Here is a 16,750-nt window from a genome sequence, read left to right on the forward strand (position 1 = left end):
ACGCAGACCCGTGACCGTGCGAGTTTAGGGCAGGCTGTTACGATGTAGTGAATTTCATGATCATATCCCAGTCGTATTAAATGCAAGAATATCAAGCGGTGGCTAGTGCGGCCCTGAGCTACTGCTATCCTGGTAGCTACACTCTGAATCGAGTTACCTGAAATGCCACGTATCAAGGTCTCCGGCTGTCCGGTAGGTATATCCTAAAAATACCTGGCCTATCTGCAGCCCGGGACACTCAGCTTCTCGATTGCGTACTCGCAGTGCTCGACATTCCCACCGAGCTGCCATCTGCCTTACCAATGACGCTGTTGTTCTCCTCAGCTTGCTTCATCACGAGCGCCGCTTTGATCCTCTTCAAAAGGTCCGCAGCTTCGCGTACCTCCTCCGCATTGCTCGCCGCAACCTTCTCCATGTAATGTTTCGCGAGCTCCAAATCATTGCCACCTTGGAGCAGATGGTATTGCGCGACGTGCACAGCCGAGCGTGAGTATTCAATTACCGGTTTGTCTGAGAGCCGGCAATCAGTAGGGTTGCAAATAACGGTACCGCTGGGGTACTCACTCGCGCTCATGCAGAGCTCGACGACATGTCGGTGGTAATTCGCAGCTTCGGCGTAGTCATGCTCATCATGGTACAGCTTCGCGAGACGAAGATGTATCGTAGTCTCCGTTGGATCGGCACCAATGAGCGCACGCTTAAGGCACTCGATAGCTTCCTGGGGCCTACGGAAGAAGTGGTTAAGCATCCGCGATTCCCTTCATGCATCAAAAATAAACGAAAAAGATCTACCGATGCATCTCTTCATAACACATTCCCTGCGCTTGCCAGATGCGAACGTCGTAGGGCCTGAGGTTCGCGGGATCCAGCGGAAGGGTATGCGAAATAAATAAGCTTAGAGAGATAACCCACTGCTAAAGCCTATCAAACGTACCGAAGGGCTGTTGCGTGCTGGTAATAGTATAGTGCGTATTGGTGCATACTAAGGAGTTCATATGCCTGTCCAAGCCCGTACCATGCGCGGTAGTCTTTTCTATTCACGTCTATGATGACCGGGAGATCAGGTACAGTCGTAGAGGAAGATGATGTATGCTTACCGACTGCCTTCCGGTACGCTTCTATCGCAGCATGGGAGTTCTTCATTTCCACGTACTCATGGCCCATCAACGTCCATGCTGAAAGATATGTACGATCCAGCTGGGTAGCACGTCTGAAGTACTTGACAGCCTTCTCATGCTCGGCACGGAGGGAGTAGTGGTTCCCTACCGGGCCCGGTACGGTTGAGATTCCCGACCATAGTTCAGGTGATAAGCTTGACTCACCGACTAAGCAACAGACTTCGGGACGGTCCTTGTCGATCATGAGGAAGTCGTGGGCGAGTTTCGACAGCTCTAAACGGTTGTCTGTCACATAGAGTATGTTCGAGTACACGTCAATGTCATCTATTCGGAATGGATCTATCTGGAGTATCTTCCTGAATTGGATTTCAGCATTGCCAAAGTCTGTGTAGGCACTTAGCGATGCGTATATGCGCGTGTAAGCGCCCAGGACTTACCATGCAAATGGTACAGCACGCATGCACGCATCGACATGAGCCATAGACTCAGTGGAAAAAACTCTTCGTTCAGGAGTCTGTCGCATATAGATAGCTCGTTCTCTGAGGGGTTGTTCAGGGTGTTCAAAGTCTTCACTTGGAACATCTGGACGAGGGGATGGGTAGCAGACAAAGGAAGTAGTGTCACTAGCGAGGACAACTGGCGCAGTGTGACTCAGTATATGGTTCATCTGCCATAGCATTAAACGATACCTCTTCGCCATCGCCTATGCATTCACCGAGGACGATCCATGTTGACCAGTTCCAGGGGTAGCCTGCAATAGACAAAAGCGCGCTTTCTATAGCTTCCTCTCGCCTGCCTAGTCGCCGTAGGAAAAGGGCCTTGCTGACGTTTCATGTTATTGAGCAGCCCCGCAGATTTGACACTCAGGACGCACAGGAATAAGTGCCACGGATCAGAGGAGTTCTGCACCATCTGCAAGAGGCCCAGGATGTGTGGATTCACGGGCATCGGTGGCTGGTTCTTGGTGTCTGTAAGAACTTGAAGTTTAATAGACGTCGCCGCACTAGAGTACAGCACGCACTGTTAAATTTGTACCAGTCGCGCATTGCCTTCTTCTCAGTAGCCTTAGATCTATCTGTCATGAAAGGTCTGGGATGAAACATAAACGAGGGCAATTACCATGTACTGGCCGTAGATCAGCATAAATACCGCTTTGGCACTCTTGCAGTCTTTCAGCCAGTGTACAGCTCTTGAGAACTCTTTCGAGTCGATCAAAGCTCTCGCACTAGCGATGTAGTCTTCGTCCATAGCCTCGAGGTGAAGCTCACGGGATTGGTCTTCTGGCGATAGCGGCTTCAGTGATGGTGCTTGTGGGTGTCGTGCAGGAAGCCCAGAAAATGGTGTGGTGTCCATCAAATGTATATCTGGCATTGTCGGGGATGCATGCAGGAAGGATTGTGTGCTTTGTGGACGCGCAGGTGTAGACGCGTTAAAAGTGGCTGGTGACATCGGTGTACGTTTCGATGATGGTATGGCAAGCAACAACTCTGAGGCCCTGGGGAGTGCTCGTGTCCGTCGCTCAAATCTAAAGGCTGCTCCGTTACTTACCACTTGGATGCGAAGGTAAGACCTCTCTCTGAACAATCGTTGACTGCGTTTCTCAACGCGGAGACGACGTCTGCATCTACACTTGTAAATTCCGACATAGTACTTGTGCCCTCAGAGATATGTGAAAGTAAGCTAGGGGGCAGGATGCAGAGGCACAAATGTAAACGAGGTGCGGGCGGGGCGCGGGATCTAAACTCCGCCTCAAGGTTGATGCGTACGTGATGCTCGGGCGCTCAACTGTCCACAATACCGACGACTGAGGCCGCCAAGAACGGCCGCAGGACTTAAGCAGAACTTGCCGTTGTATGTTCAGTTTTCTTGCCTGCGGAGGTTGGAGGATCGCATCTGATCAGGTGCATATAGCGAATCAACTACAGGTAGCTTCCGCCGCTTATCTCCAAGCGGTTGTCCCGGCTTGGTGTTCCTCTGCTACTCAAAGCAGAGCCGAGCCTAGCTCAATGCCCTACGCACTGCCTCTGGTCCTTCTACTGCTGGCGGTCATTTCGATGAGGCTGTACGCCGTTCTACCGCGTGTGAACCGGGCCAAAAGAGCCGCGCGCTCACGTTCGGAGGCGTGTACCCTTGCCGTCTTTCTAGGCTCAGGTGAGCAGTAGAGGCTCCATGTGGAGAGGCGTTCGAAGCTGACCTGTGGCTTGCAGGTGGGCACACTAGCGAAGCCCTCGTCCTTCTCTCCGCCCTTGACTTCGACCGCTATTGCCCCCGAAAATACTTTGTTAGTCAAGGCGACATTCTTAGTGCCAAGAAAGCGATCACCCTCGAATCTGAAAGGGCTTCAGGCCCTGTATCGCACAATGTAAATGTTCCATTTGGCTACAAGTCCCTATATTCCTTGTTGATGTATCAATCTGTGCCCTTGTTCGCGGGCCTCAGGCATCTTACACTATTATAACCATCCCACGGGCACGTCGTGTGCACCAGTCACTGCTGACGACGCCGCTGTCCTCTGCAATATCTCTGATGGCCTGCATATATCATGCAACGATATCGCCGCTGCTATCAGGCAAGCCATTCGCAGATGTTCTTTTGGTAAATGGCCCAGGAACATGCGTCATGCTCTGTCTAGCCGTTTATCTCAATAAAGTATGTGCTCTGTAGCTTATCGTCAGGGGGACTTGCAACTCATGCTCATTCGTATTCTAGTTCCTTGGTCTGCCTTCTTCTAAACTGATCTATGTAGAATCATATGCCCGAGTGAACCGGCTGTCGCTCTCTGGGAAAATTCTAAAGCCCTTCGTGGATAAGTGCGCTCCTCTTGCGCAAATAGTTTGGCTAGCTTCTCATGGAGTTTGTCAGGTTTTTAGTGCAATGGCCAAATCTTGCGAAGGATGGCGACCGTGTCCAATACAAAGGGCGTTTTGTATGATAGTGTTACTGTACGTACACAAGTCAGTTGCTCACCAGCCCGCTCTCATCACACGCGCGCGATTCACCCCCTCGGCAGGATTATGCATCATGCATCGAAGATTTGGTGGAAGCTGGTGGATACACGGCACCAGGGCAACGCAAGACCACTTGTGACTCACGCTCCTACAGCAGAGATATACCAGTAATGCAAATAGATGCCAAAGATACAAGACAGAACCCCGGCCGAACGAAGCACTGCATGGTCACTTCCTTGTCCATCGATCTTCGCCGTCGTTCCCTCCTTTCCGGCGGGGACTAGCGCTACGAGCACGAGACTTGCTAGGCTCCCAGCCTCCGCCACCTGTGCTCTGCTGCGGGTGGAGACGCCGCTCCAGCCTTTGGCCGTGGCGAAGTGAACGGACTAGCTCTGGCGAAGCAAGGCGCAAGTGCATGAAATTGCAGAAGCCTCCGCGATTGCATTCACCATTCTCGTTCTGCCGGCAGCATGCTTCACGGAAGTCCGTCACGGGTGACAGTTCAGCGTACAGCGGTCGACCTGGAAGACCGAGGCAGGTGTCATGCATGGGAAAACATCAACATAGGACCATTTCACATACCTGCGTACCAGCGGTCGTTAAGATTGTCGACGGCCGTTTGTGCTTCTGTCTCCCACTCGTACCGCGCATATACATTGCCAATCAAGTGGTCGCCGACGTTGTCGCAAACCTGACAAAGTGTCAGCCGAGACTGGGCAGAGCGAACAAACATACTTACGTGCAGCTCCAGAAGATGCCCAAACTTTGCCAGCTCACAGTATAGATCTTCGTAAACTGCGTCAAAACCCTCCTGCAGCTCCTTTTCCGTCAGCTTGCACACTGGGTCGTGTGCGGGATTGTGGTAGACGTTGGGGAGAAGGATGGTCTGCGAGAACGCGGGTTTGATGTGCTTTCGTGAACATCTGTCACCGTGGCGACATGCGCCAATCTCCAGAGTCGTTGTGAGTACTTTGCACGGCCAGCACCAAAGCGTGAGGTGCTTACTTTGTAGTAGAACGAGCAATTAACACGGTCTTGTTCAGTACCGAAGATGTTGGCCTGAGGTTCAAACTAGTACCTCCTGAGGCTCAGAGCAAACAGAATTACGGCGTACCAAGTGCGATGCCATGGTGGTATGCGGTCAGATGCGAGAGGGTCGCAAAGAGTGGCGGCGAGGTGTTGCGAGCTGTTTGAGCCGTCGACGGTCGCCCTCGAACGCGCGAGCGCTGCTGACTCAGGCGGAGCTTGAAATTACTGATGGCGGTGCTGGGCGAGATTTGTTCATGTTTGTTCGCGAACATTCCTGGTCATATTCCAAACATGGCAAGTGTCGTTTAGAGTCTTTAGACCACGTCCACGAACGTCCTACGTCCGAGGCTCGCCACTTGCACATGCCGCGAAGAGGCAAGGCCCGCAATATAATCTTGAAGTTGAGCGGGTACATCTTGACTCTAGCCCTGCCACTGCTTACTGGCAGCGCCATGGAAAATGTCAGACGAGGCCAAAATTCAAATCCCTGTCAGTGGGTCCGGGGCCTTTCAGCTTCCGCGGTGCGAAAGCGTTCCAAGCCAGCCTTGTGGCAGAGCCACCAAGCTGGTGCCCTTGGCTTACTGTCGTGCCTAGCATTATAAGTGCTTAACCATTCGCCAACATCCGACCTCCGGAAAGGCACTACGCAGCTATCTGAATGAGGAGTGCACGTTGCCGAGAAATTTTCGCATCACGTAGGTTTTGAATGGGTTTCTTTAAGCTGGCTTTTATCATGCTGAAAAACCCAGATGTCGGCCGTGGAGTCGTCTTACTGCCGCTTGTGCGTCTGAGCGCTCTTGTCACGCTCTAATAAAAAATTTCGTCAGCTACGGTAGGTCGCTGTGCTATACGTGGGTATACCTCGTTAACAATTGTGTAATAAGCTCAATATGCTGGTGGCCGACCATACTCCGTTTCTTATGCCTACCTCCAGCCGACTCCACCGCTCCGTGTTATGCACACGCACAGCCCCTTCATCTTCCATGCAACCCTGACGGGCGTGACCAGGTGTTATTGGGGATCTTCGTGAAACGCACAATCGAAGGTATAGAAAGCTGGTGCGGAGGTCTTATCTTAGGCAGTCTCCGCCACCGGGCCAGCGGAGACCGAACTGAATCGAAAGGGTGGAATTCCATCGGCCCCCCAGCTCGCCGAGACGAAGATAACTTGACACATTGCTTGCAATAATATTCGCAGTACAGCTAAGTGCGTGAGTTGCTGCCGAAGGTGTGTTTACGCTTATTACGCCTTAACTTAGCTCGGGCATGCTGTCCTGCCCGTAATGACGGTCCCGAGTGTCGGGTTCGCCGTACACAAAGGCTACATTGTGTACCCAGGAAGGAGACATTCAAGGGGGTAAGAACAATTGCTTCGCCGCACAGGACACAGAATAACCGCCGGTTTAGGACTTCCACTTCCGTAGATTCCACGGGTATCAATCATGGCTGTGCGCCGTGAGACTCAGTAGACGCATGTGCCCCCATCGCCCGCCCGCCGGTGTACGTACTCTGCCCTTATGACAGAGCATATCGCCGCTCAGAACATTGTAAGTTCTCTCTCGCTACTAAGCGCGTCGACCCTACACCATGTGGAGGCCGCGCGGAGGCCGCCACCAGAAGTCCAGTGGTGCGATCTTTAGAGACTTCGCGGAACGACCGACGAACTGCCTTAATGTGCGAATAGAAGCAAGAAGCTCACCCGACGCTACGGAACGCACAAGCAGACGTTGTATCTTCTTTGACATACTCTTGGCGCGCCAAGCCTCATAATACTACAGGAAATGCGCACGCGTTCTTGGAATGCTTCAGCCGGACGATGCTCTCTATGCACCCCTTTGAGCCACATGCGCTAAGCGATGTAAGGTACGTGCCCGGCTCATCCCTGCGAAGATTGGGTGGGAAAGTCGTGAGGAAGTAGTGCGCTTGCCATGCTTTCTCTGCCGCGAGCTTGTGTGCTGTATGTACCTGTTGGCCCCTCACGAGTAACTTGAATGCTAACCCTTCTCCCACGCATATATCAGTCTGAGTAGGCGCATGCCATGACCAGGTGGCGCTATTGTGGCACTAGGCGGAAACGCGGGTGACAATTCAGATACGAATGGCAGGCACAATCAACGAAGGAGATGCACGCAACCTTACTCATATTCCGGCGGCACCGGTCGTTGTTTGCGAGGCGAGCTGCGGGCAGGACCCGGGCATTGAAGAGGCTGTTCAATCAGAAAGTGCGTTTAAACAGCTTAAATGATGCCTTGGCGTATTCTTGACCAGTATGTCGCCGGCTTTGCGTTTTGTGGCGACCACATGCTTTGACCTCGACGGCGGATGGCGAGCGCGTTGCTTTGCGCGGCTGCAAGAAACTCAAACAAGGACCGGTGCCGTCGCACAGTTTTATCGAAGGCGCCAGTTACCATCTGGTGTGGAGATAGCTCCGCAAGTGTACCACAATGGCCAGATTGTCTCAACATTGACGGCCCCGTTTGAGTCCAAGGAACACTCGGCTGCTTCCCTTTGCCCTGGGAATGGTTCCTGCCCAGCCTTGTGTATCAAGTCTGGGCCATGTGCCGAGCGTATCGCGCAACAGGGGTGCTGCTTTGCAAGGTTGACAAACGCGACAACAGGCTCTAGGTTGAGCCGAGCCGCGATCTGTTACACAAGGATGTGGCAGGCTAGAGCGCTGACGTAGGTGTAACAAAGAGCCATCGTGGCGTCAAGATATCGATTCGAGCACCTATTACAGACAATATTATACATCAGTGCGCTTCTTGGCTACAAGCGTCTATATATCCAATACAAACCCCGGAGACACCTCGCAGATAGGACAAATGTTGCATAAAGTAGATCGAGTCCGGTGGAAAAGTGAGATAGAAGAAAATGAACTACAACCCTGAAGACGGAGGCCAGTCCGTCGGCCGTCGGGCAGGTTCCCAGCTCATGAAGTGATCATCGCGAGGTGGGCTGGGATATGCCGACGATGATTTGTACTCCCACGACCGCATGCCGGGGTGCAGCGATTGCGGCGACACCGTGGAGCTCATGGCCTGGGCATTACCCATCGGCGAGGGGCCCGATGAAGAGAAAGATGAATGACCGTGATACGGCTGGAAGGACACCATAGGGCTGTTGGCATTGGCGAGAGCCTCGCTGATGGGAACGCGGCACAGCAATGAGCGTCCCTATTCAAATCGAGCAAATTGACTGATTGAAGTACTTACGTAGTGTAGCGATCCAGATCTGTTATTCGCTGATGGATCTGACAGTTGACGGACGCCGAATGGTGTCTTGAATAGTGTGCCAGCGTCTCTGCCGCACGTCGGAGACGGAGGGAGAGTTCGAGCACGACATTGTAGCTGTTCGCTTCGCCCAAACAGCCGCAGTGCACGGTCTCGGGATGTATGAGACACGGCTCGGGGTTAGGAATCGTAGCATTGTCCGACCGGATGAAGCCGTCGAACAAATTATCAATGGCACCATCCAACCCCGCCCCGCCTGGATAACACTGGGCCAATAACGAGCCAATATCATAGCTGCTGTCGTCAACAGGCGTCAGAACGAGAGGTGATGGACAGCTCGTCGAGGTGCCAGAAGATGCGGAGGGGGAGGGAGCGTTCATGTCGAAAGGTGATGACCTCGACGATGACGATGGTACGGGCACCTGCAAGTGAATCGTTGGTGGCTTCGCGGACTCGGCCTCTATAGAAGCAGCGCGACCGGACAATGATACAGAGCTGAGCTTGGGAGCGTCTTTGCAATCTCCCTTGCTCTCCTCTGTTGTAGTGCTCTGTGCCCATTTTGGATGAGGCTTGTTTTTTAGCTGGGCGAGAGCAACCTGCAATTAGCATTGGTATACAATGTGAAATGACTTGACTTACCTCACGTATAACACTCTCGAGTTCGGCGACACGCTTCTGAAGGCGAATGGTCTCGCTCGACGTGTCGGCCCTGCGAAGAGTAAGAAACGGCTACGTGAGTAGTAAAATAGCACCTACCTCTGGTTCGGATCGTCCACTTCATATACACACAGGCCAGTCTAATTAATCAAGGTCAGGCACGAGATGAGGGCGAGAAGGGACAGCGGCTTACCAAGCCAAGCTGGGTGCAACGACCGCAAGGCCGCTTGCGATCGCACTAGAATGCACGACCGGTGAGATTATAGCCAGGGAGCACCGTGTGTGCCCGGGACGAACCATGCGTTTCGAGGTATGGCAATTGAGACATGACTGAGTTGTCCTATTCCGACGCTTGCCTGTGTGGGGACTGTTTAGTCGGATACGCCGTTACTGAGCATCGATGACTTACGTCGGTGGTCATCTTCAGATGTTTTCTTTGCCACTTCGGTGGAGCGCTTCTTGCGAGCAGCGGGCTCAGGAGATGGGGAAGACATGGTAGGCGATACGAGGCGGAGCGTAGGGAGACCTAGTTGCGATGGGTAGCCAGCGAGGCTGGGAAGTGTCGACAGAATATCTCGGGACGAGAGTTATGGGGTAGGATGAGCCAAGATGGAGTTGTTGGGTTTATATAAGGTAGGAGAGAAGCGCGATAGGTGGAATGAGGGGGGGGCTTGTACAGCAGACTACCGATTTAAGCTCACCACATTCTGTGGAAACCCCTGATCTCGAACGTGGGACTGCCAATGTTGAAACGTCGAAACATCATCGACAATCCCATCTGGCTTCCCATAGAACCGACCCCTTGACCCGGATTTTTCGATACATGGACTTGCTCGGTTCTCACCTAGACGCCATCAGTCTGCCCTGCGCAAACCGACGCGCAGACCGGCCCCCGGTCACCCCACAACTAGTTTCTTCCGAGTTCAAATTCGACATTCTTTACGCGCCAGTCACGAAGTCAGTGTAGGACGTCAATAGAGACCAGAGTCCCGCGATCTTATGCACTGATCCTTGCTTGACAGCCCGCGACGAAAGCTGCATAAAAGTCCCCTCCAAGCTCGCCAGCCAAGATCCTGCTCCTGGGAGGGTGACGTTACCATTCGCATGGACGCCGCGAAACACGTATTGCGCCCAGTGAGATCTTGGCCTGGACGACCGTCCTCTTCCTTTTGATTGACTTGCCCGTACTCACGGGCAGCTTCTCGCGAGAACGGGTTAGCAAACGTTCCGGGCGGTCGGAGAGCAAGCCCGGAGCATGCCTCCACCGCTGTCATGCAGATTCGACGTGGGAGCCCTTCCGCAGAGCCCAGACGACGCGCAAACATCACAAGGGTCGCGGGCTCAGGCTTGGAACACTCACCGTGACTGGTGTACATCAGAGCATGCACCGCTTCAAGCATGGAAGAACGGTCATATCCGACTCCAAGCTCAGCCAAGGGTCCGTGGCGGGATGATTAGCATGACGGAGACGATTACCTTATCCCGTAGGGAGCTCGGCCATACCGTCAGATTCGAACGGTCATTGACAGGCTGTCGCATGGGCGCCGAGCTTGGCAACGCACATGAGGCGGACGCCGCAGGACCGATTGGACGCCGTTCGAGTTGCCGCAGCTAGAGTCCAGCTTGTGAAGCTTATTCGGAACAAACCTCACAAGCTACAACCGGTGAGGTTCCAACTAGTTTGTGCCTGAATCCCGCTCGACGCAGGAGCTCGAAGAGAGATGCAAGTGGGCCACGTCAGGCGGTATTTTGAGCATCGTCGATCTTGCCTTATCTTATCTGATAACACTCCGATTATCTAGGTTTCGCACCCTCTCGGGAAGTATTCCACGTACACCACGAGCTGACAACGAGCTGGTGTAATAGCTTACATGCTGCACAAACCAAGAGTCAATGAGACTCCACAAGGCCAACGGACAACGCATCCCAGCCCTGGTAGCCGGTGCTAAGCAGCGAATATAGAGGCCGACAGCGCGTTTGATCGCATCACCATCGAGTTCACGCTGCGTCGGGGTTCTATGAACATCCTGGCTTGCCACGAATAAGCTGCAAAACCTCCGGTGAACTTCGTACCGACGTATACTCAAGTGAACGTTTCAGATAGAGTGGGTACCGTTCACAACACGGTTACTGTGGCACGCTATTTTTCTCCGAGCGCAGTCGCTGCGGTTGGTATTGACAGCCAAGCCAAAGGCTAATCAGTTTTATCTCACTCGAGGGTGGGAGTCGTCGAGAAGGGCATCGAAACTGCCGCAGGCTATGCGCGCAGCCAAGAAGTATCCACTTGGCATGCCCAGACTGTCCGCGTGGTAGATAGAGAACCGCGATCGTCGCTTGGCTCGTTCCACGCTCTTCAGTGCTGGCCCGGAGCCCGCGGCTGTATCCGTGAGCCTCTCTGCCTTCACTGGACTGATATCTCTATCTTCCTCGCAGACGCATGCGCTGCGTAGAGCGATATCAAGCCAAGGCAAAGATTGACATCCGCGGACGGTGCGTGAGGCTGATGCTTCCTCGCGTCCTTCTTGACTTCTCGCATGCCAAGCCTTCCAGCGTAGAGCACAGCGGTAGGGAAGATTAATGAAATAAGTCAGACCATAACGGGAAGCGTTTCCCGTCCTTTGAACGGTAGAAATCGCTCGCTTACTCGGGGGTTGCCTGCCCAAAATCCGTCTAGCAGTACGCTTATGACTTCTCAGGGCAGCCAAGAATTACGTTGGACAATCAGGGTAAATCTCGCCTCGCATACAGCCTCTGAGTGCCCGGGGGATTCGCGGATGTTTCAAATTTGGGGCGGTCTGAAGTAGGTGGCAACGGGGAAGTTTGTGCGCACTGTCAAGGACCGTCCTCTGCAGCCCCGATGTGGAGAGGATCATTGTAGTGAGCGGCTAGAGGCACCGCCGGGGTCATGTACAAAATCTCCGGCCGCTCTGCAGGTCGCGGCGATGTTCCCATCCAGCATTCGCGTCCCGAGCATGTGCATGTGGGCATTTCCACTTCTTCAGGGCAATCGCAATCTTTCAAAAGTTCCGTTGCGGATCTGGACCCCCGAGCTTCGTGACGGGTCCTCGTGCCGACAAGCATTGACGATAAGAGAAATATCGCCATTGTATCGTTGCCGACTTCATCAGAACCTGCAATGAAGCTACCACTAAGGACGGCTAGCTGGTGAAAAACCGCGGAGCGTCAACCTGGGCGGCGATAGAAGAACCGCCGGCATACAGGTACACAGCCCCGCGGTTATGAAAATGAAGTCGGAGCAGCTGCGCGCATTTGAAGATCAAGAAGACGTCCATGTCCCTCCGAGAGGGCCCTCCTACCTCATGTCCCTTCATTGCAAGGTTACGAATGAAAGTCATATCATGTCTAGAACAGTGATATCATAATCTTGAGGGTGCAATTATGGCGTAGCCTATGGAGCGCGCAGAGGGGCAGCAAGGAGCTGCTCTCCAATGGAAAGTACCGAAGAATAGTGCGAAACTCACCAAGATGCACGAATATTTCCATAGCTAGCAGTTCAGACAGAACCCATGGCCGTCATTCAATCGTATGCTTCCCGCGCTGCGTACGGCCTCACATGTGCTGTGTAAAAGACAAGTTTCCGTCTGGCTGTAGCTAGCGGCTTGGAAAGCGTCCCGTATAATCACGCACCGACAACTGAACCTTGGAGGCGGTATATTTCTGGGAAGAGCGTTCTTGAAGAATAACATGATAAGAGAGCCCGGTTTGGCCGTTAAGTCTTGCGCCATTGAGCAATGAGATCAGTTTCGGCGACGGAGCGCTTGACATGGTTTTGTGATTTGTTCGCGGGCTCCAGTGCTTTCTCTGAGCATAGGTTTGCCTGAAGCGCGGCGCAGACAGTGCGCAGGCGGCACACGGCGTTCGTGGGTGCCGGCACGAAGAAGGAACACGCATACTAGCCCCGCGCATAGTACTTCATTTATCGCTATAATTCTCTCTGGACCTTCTATCGCACGGCGGAGAGACAAGGCACAAGAGGCTCCACACGCGTCTCTGAGTGTATTGTATCTGAGTTATCCGCTCTGGCGAGTCAGCATCATCCCAAGGTCATCCATACTGGGAGGGAGAGACGATACCTAAAACGGTTGTTGTGAAAAGGCTGTACGCGCTTCTCTGCGCTTCTTCAAGAAGCGTGGCACGACCCTCCAGAACAGAGGGGCGGCGGCTTCACGCGTCTGATTGGCATAAACTCTTGCGCAGAGTCGGAGCAAGGAAATGGGTGACCTGTGTCCAAATCAGGATGTCAGACCAACTGAATGTTGTCAGGGTTCAGTGAGAACGGATGATCCCACCGATGTCATGCCGAGTGGTTCTGGCTAGGGCGCCGAATGTACGCGGCGTGTTCTCGACATTCTAGAGAGCAGACCTCCGTAATGCAACGATACGGTGAGAGGAATCTGTGAATGTCGCACAGCCTTCGCTTCACAGATAATCTATCAGAGCCTGTGGACACTACAGTATCAGTCGCCGCCGTTGGTCAGCTGCAGCAGGGTACCGACGTTTTCAATCCAACTTTCCCGAAACATAAATCCAACTTGTCCGAGCGCACTGCACTCGGAGCGGGAGTAAGATGGGCGGCGCGCAGACACTCAGCTTGGAGGCGCGGCCGACAGCTGGTGGTGACAGTCGGCAGCAAGCGAGAATATTTGCTGTCGATTCTTCGTCGCGAGGCAGTATCTTCCTCCTTGATCCAGCAGATGCCAAGAGAAGCGCTTATAGACGCCACGATGGGCGCCTGACGCACCTTTGCGCGCGGAACCGCAGCGTATAAATTTCGAACTTTCGATGCAAGCAGCGACGCTCGTATTGCGTACAACGGATAATGAGTACACTGGATGTCAATACGGAGAATAATCCTTTGTGAACGCTCTTGGGAGCATGTTGATATTGCCGTCAAGGTTAGCGGCGGCTTTCCCGACCGCCGCCCGAACTTCTGACCTCCTCCACTTTAACCCAGTGCGTTGGCCAACCCGGAAAGCGCTGTGATCCACCAGGCGCGGTACAGCGCCTGCCAGCCTTCTTCATTGACGACTTTTTTAGCGCAGTCAATCAAGCCCAAATACGGATCCTTCTCGTGTCGGAGCCTGTTGCGCATTACATGATCAGCCACCACACCCAGGTGACAACTGAACCCAACTGACCCAATTACGTCCTCCTCCGCCCCAGTATATTCGGCATACTCCTCATTGTTGAGAGCATCGTCCTCAACTTCCTGGGCGACAGAGTTGTACTCGGGTGCCGCATGATTGCGCTGGATAGCAAGTTTGGACGCAATGACTTCCAGAGGACACAGGATGACTGTGCTAACGAGGCCGACGGCAAGCATGATACCGAGTTTCCAGAAGGAAATATTCCCGATCCAATTGTCTTCGCGACTCGGAAGACTGGGGAGGAGTAAACGCCGCAGCGAACCGATAAAAATGATCTTATAGGCAAGGTGCAGGAATTGCGCTGCGAGTAAACCGGGTGTGAAATAGATAATCCACGGTTTGCGCCGCTCTGTGGGAGTAAGAAGAACACGGAGAGAGTAGACGGGGTTGAACCAGGGCAGTCTGTAGGGGGTTGTGATCGATCTGCAAATCATCTGTGAGTGCATGAAATACACACATATGAAGCGAACGCACCGAAAAGTAACAACCACAGCGGGAAGGTTCAAGATTAGGGCCACGGTTGCGTACGCCAAGGAGCCTAGGATCCCGGTGTTCGGTGCACGAGCTCCATACCGAATAGCACCGGTGTCGAGTGCAACAATGACAAAAAGTGTGAGGGCCACAGTCTCCAACAGAGCGGGCACTATCAGAGTCAGTAGAGCTCACGTTCGTACGACTGTTCAGCTGGACGTACTAGTGCCCTTGTACAGTCCGCCCCAACCCTGTAAAGTGACATCAGCAATCCACAGCTCCATAGTGTGCCCGGTCATACACATACCTCGATGCGCTTCACTCTCTTGAGCATGCCAAAGAAGGACGTAACGATTGGGCCGGTGTGCGGCTCAACATTACCTTCGGCATCCAGCTGAATCGACTTGGGGTTGTAGTTCGTCCTCAAACGTACGAGCGCACCGACAATAGGAATAGCTATAGCAAGGTAGGCACCTAGCGATAAGAAAACACCTATGGATTCCAGCAGCATCTTGCAGGCTTTGGTAGTGGTACTAGTTCAAGGATAGGGCGACGTGTCGCTGATGCTGCTCCTCACTACGCAGCCACACACGGACGCCGCCTGACTGCGGCAGGATAGGCGCTTGATGAGACGCCGCTATACGGGGTAGACAGTGAGCTCGGCATCTTCCATACACTCTTGATCTTGAACCACCACCATCCCCTGTTCCCGCCTGTCGCCGTCTTGTCCCCAGCATGCAATTGTTTCCCGGCTCTGTCTCTCCTTGTCTCAGATGCTACTGACGTAGTCTCAGTGCATTGATAGTGTGCCATATGGCTATCCTCGAACAACGAACACGTACCTCGCGCTGTGGATAGTTCTCATGGAGAGCTGTCGTCTGTATACTCGACTATACCCATCGTCGACGTATGACATCCCTCCGATTCGCCTTTCATACCGGAGGCAGGGTGTCTATCGTGGATATTGGGCCCAGAGAAGTGCGTACTCCTGCTTGCAAACTATGCTGTCTATTTCTTTCCCGAAAAAGAAGTAGAAAAAAAACTCGAGTTGCTCTCTTTTTGCGGCACTCGCGTCATTTGCGCTGTCCTCCCGACGTCCCGCGGCACTTGTGTTCCTCTTCGAGCATACTTTACAGATACTGAACGACAACGTTACTCCAAAGTTATGCCAGAATCTCAAAATTTGAGACTTGGAGGAAAGCGCCATTATTTTCGTCCGGTCTCTGGGCCGAGGCGACTCAGGGGCCGTTAATGTTTCTAATTATTACAGGTTTTGATCCAACAGCTTTCGTTGAAGTCATGCGGAGACACCTCATCCCTATCACCCCTTTCTCTCTCGACCTCTGCTGTGGGCGACGGCGCCTTGTTAAATTGCCCGAGAAGAACCGCATCGGGCTCGTGTCGCCGCACCTTTTTTACCTTGCAACTTCTCATCGATTTATCCTGAGCTGCCCATGGATCCTAGTCAATCCGAAGCTTGTTGTACTGAGGCGCTGGGTCTACGGCGGGCTTTGTCGTGTGACGCGTTTGTTGTAACGCCGTCGGACGAGTAAGATGTTGATGCACTGGTCTGCACGCATTGTGCCGAGGTGAGAGCTGTCGTCGTTATCTCCCACAATGCAGCGTTGATGTATTCTTGAACAGTCTTCAGGTTTCTAGCAACCGCGAATCATCGCGTGAACTATCGCAGTATCACTGCCGCACAACGGCTGTTCTGGTCCAATGCCTGCATGCCAGTCGTCCTCATGTCTTGCGTCAGTAACTGCAATCATTGCCAGCTCTAGTGGTGACCATGTTACACTGCAGCGCGCCGATGTCTTCTGCTACCTCTCGCGTTCGTCTATCGTGTCGTCAGCCCTCTGTATATTTCATACTGCAATGCAATTTCCTTCATTCAGCCGTGTCAATGAGCCGCGCGATGAGTGGTGCCGTTGTGCACGTCCTCGAGCTGCAAGGCGTGATGAGCGAAGCAGATTGACGGTGTAGCACGGGCCTGAGCTACTCATTTATCTTTCTCCCGAGGTCTTAGCCAACGCCGTCAGTCATCGTTGGTGTTGCAGTACTCTTTGTTACTGTTTTATTCGGCCACGCAGCCACTTTTGTTTGGCTCCGAGTTTAGGGTTTCCCACC

The 16,750-nt window shown here is 53.2% G+C and overlaps 5 protein-coding genes across 5 annotated transcripts; 1 reads left to right on the forward strand and 4 right to left on the reverse strand.

Moving 5' to 3' along the window:
* Positions 1-19: 19 nt before the first annotated feature.
* On the reverse strand, positions 20-2,814 carry PHACADRAFT_146302 (uncharacterized protein). The gene is made up of 12 exons (XM_007397029.1): positions 2,667-2,814; positions 2,238-2,613; positions 2,140-2,182; positions 1,993-2,086; positions 1,808-1,940; positions 1,556-1,754; positions 1,323-1,502; positions 1,098-1,262; positions 935-1,043; positions 793-849; positions 565-725; positions 20-510 (listed from the first exon to the last, which is right to left on the reverse strand). Exons 1-12 carry the CDS (start codon positions 2,762-2,764, stop codon positions 239-241), a joined length of 1,887 nt encoding a protein of 628 aa, XP_007397091.1. The 5' UTR covers positions 2,765-2,814; the 3' UTR covers positions 20-238.
* A 214-nt stretch (positions 2,815-3,028) lies between these two features.
* PHACADRAFT_123422 (glycosyltransferase family 1 protein) lies at positions 3,029-3,943 on the forward strand (the record flags this gene model as incomplete). Its single annotated transcript, XM_007397030.1, has 4 exons — positions 3,029-3,269; positions 3,326-3,468; positions 3,558-3,767; positions 3,828-3,943. Coding segments are annotated over exons 1-4 (612 nt in total), but the record flags the coding sequence as incomplete, so codon positions are not given.
* Positions 3,944-3,969: 26 nt separating this feature from the next.
* PHACADRAFT_174897 (uncharacterized protein) lies at positions 3,970-5,195 on the reverse strand (the record flags this gene model as incomplete). Its single annotated transcript, XM_007397031.1, has 5 exons — positions 3,970-4,587; positions 4,649-4,757; positions 4,806-5,015; positions 5,072-5,125; positions 5,181-5,195. 5 exons carry the CDS (start codon positions 5,193-5,195, stop codon positions 4,295-4,297), a joined length of 681 nt encoding a protein of 226 aa, XP_007397093.1. The 3' UTR covers positions 3,970-4,294.
* Positions 5,196-7,799: 2,604 nt separating this feature from the next.
* PHACADRAFT_146309 (uncharacterized protein) lies at positions 7,800-10,170 on the reverse strand. The gene is made up of 7 exons (XM_007397032.1): positions 9,391-10,170; positions 9,279-9,337; positions 9,175-9,219; positions 9,081-9,121; positions 8,964-9,033; positions 8,307-8,905; positions 7,800-8,235 (listed from the first exon to the last, which is right to left on the reverse strand). The coding sequence occupies exons 1-7, from the start codon at positions 9,473-9,475 to the stop codon at positions 7,971-7,973; spliced, it is 1,164 nt and encodes a 387-aa protein (XP_007397094.1). The 5' UTR covers positions 9,476-10,170; the 3' UTR covers positions 7,800-7,970.
* A 3,616-nt stretch (positions 10,171-13,786) lies between these two features.
* Positions 13,787-15,161, reverse strand: PHACADRAFT_258223 (uncharacterized protein). The gene is made up of 5 exons (XM_007397033.1): positions 14,928-15,161; positions 14,844-14,871; positions 14,624-14,792; positions 14,141-14,572; positions 13,787-14,083 (listed from the first exon to the last, which is right to left on the reverse strand). Exons 1-5 carry the CDS (start codon positions 15,129-15,131, stop codon positions 13,948-13,950), a joined length of 969 nt encoding a protein of 322 aa, XP_007397095.1. The 5' UTR covers positions 15,132-15,161; the 3' UTR covers positions 13,787-13,947.
* Between the last annotated feature and the right edge of the window lie 1,589 nt (positions 15,162-16,750).

The sequence above is a fragment of the Phanerochaete carnosa genome (assembly GCF_000300595.1).
Source record: "Phanerochaete carnosa HHB-10118-sp unplaced genomic scaffold PHACAscaffold_6, whole genome shotgun sequence".
Classification (NCBI taxonomy): Eukaryota; Fungi; Basidiomycota; class Agaricomycetes; order Polyporales; family Phanerochaetaceae; genus Phanerochaete; species Phanerochaete carnosa.

Bases quoted from the DNA above. Each gene is read 5' to 3' on its own strand.
- PHACADRAFT_146302 (XM_007397029.1), bottom strand. From the start codon at position 2,764: ATGTCGGAATTTACAAGTGTAGATGCAGACGTCGTCTCCGCGTTGAGA. The intron at 2,614-2,666 runs GTAAGTAACGGA...AGCACTCCCCAG, and splicing joins CTTACCTTCGCATCCAAGTG to GGCCTCAGAGTTGTTGCTTG. The intron at 1,755-1,807 runs GTATCGTTTAAT...ACACTGCGCCAG, and splicing joins GCATAGGCGATGGCGAAGAG to TTGTCCTCGCTAGTGACACT.
- PHACADRAFT_146309 (XM_007397032.1), bottom strand. From the start codon at position 9,475: ATGTCTTCCCCATCTCCTGAGCCCGCTGCTCGCAAGAAGCGCTCCACC. The intron at 9,338-9,390 runs GTAAGTCATCGA...GTCCCCACACAG, and splicing joins ATCTGAAGATGACCACCGAC to GCAAGCGTCGGAATAGGACA. The intron at 8,236-8,306 runs GTAAGTACTTCA...CGTTCCCATCAG, and splicing joins GATCTGGATCGCTACACTAC to CGAGGCTCTCGCCAATGCCA.
- PHACADRAFT_258223 (XM_007397033.1), bottom strand. From the start codon at position 15,131: ATGCTGCTGGAATCCATAGGTGTTTTCTTATCGCTAGGTGCCTACCTT. The intron at 14,872-14,927 runs GTATGTGTATGA...GTCACTTTACAG, and splicing joins AGAGAGTGAAGCGCATCGAG to GGTTGGGGCGGACTGTACAA. The intron at 14,573-14,623 runs GTGCGTTCGCTT...GATGATTTGCAG, and splicing joins GCTGTGGTTGTTACTTTTCG to ATCGATCACAACCCCCTACA.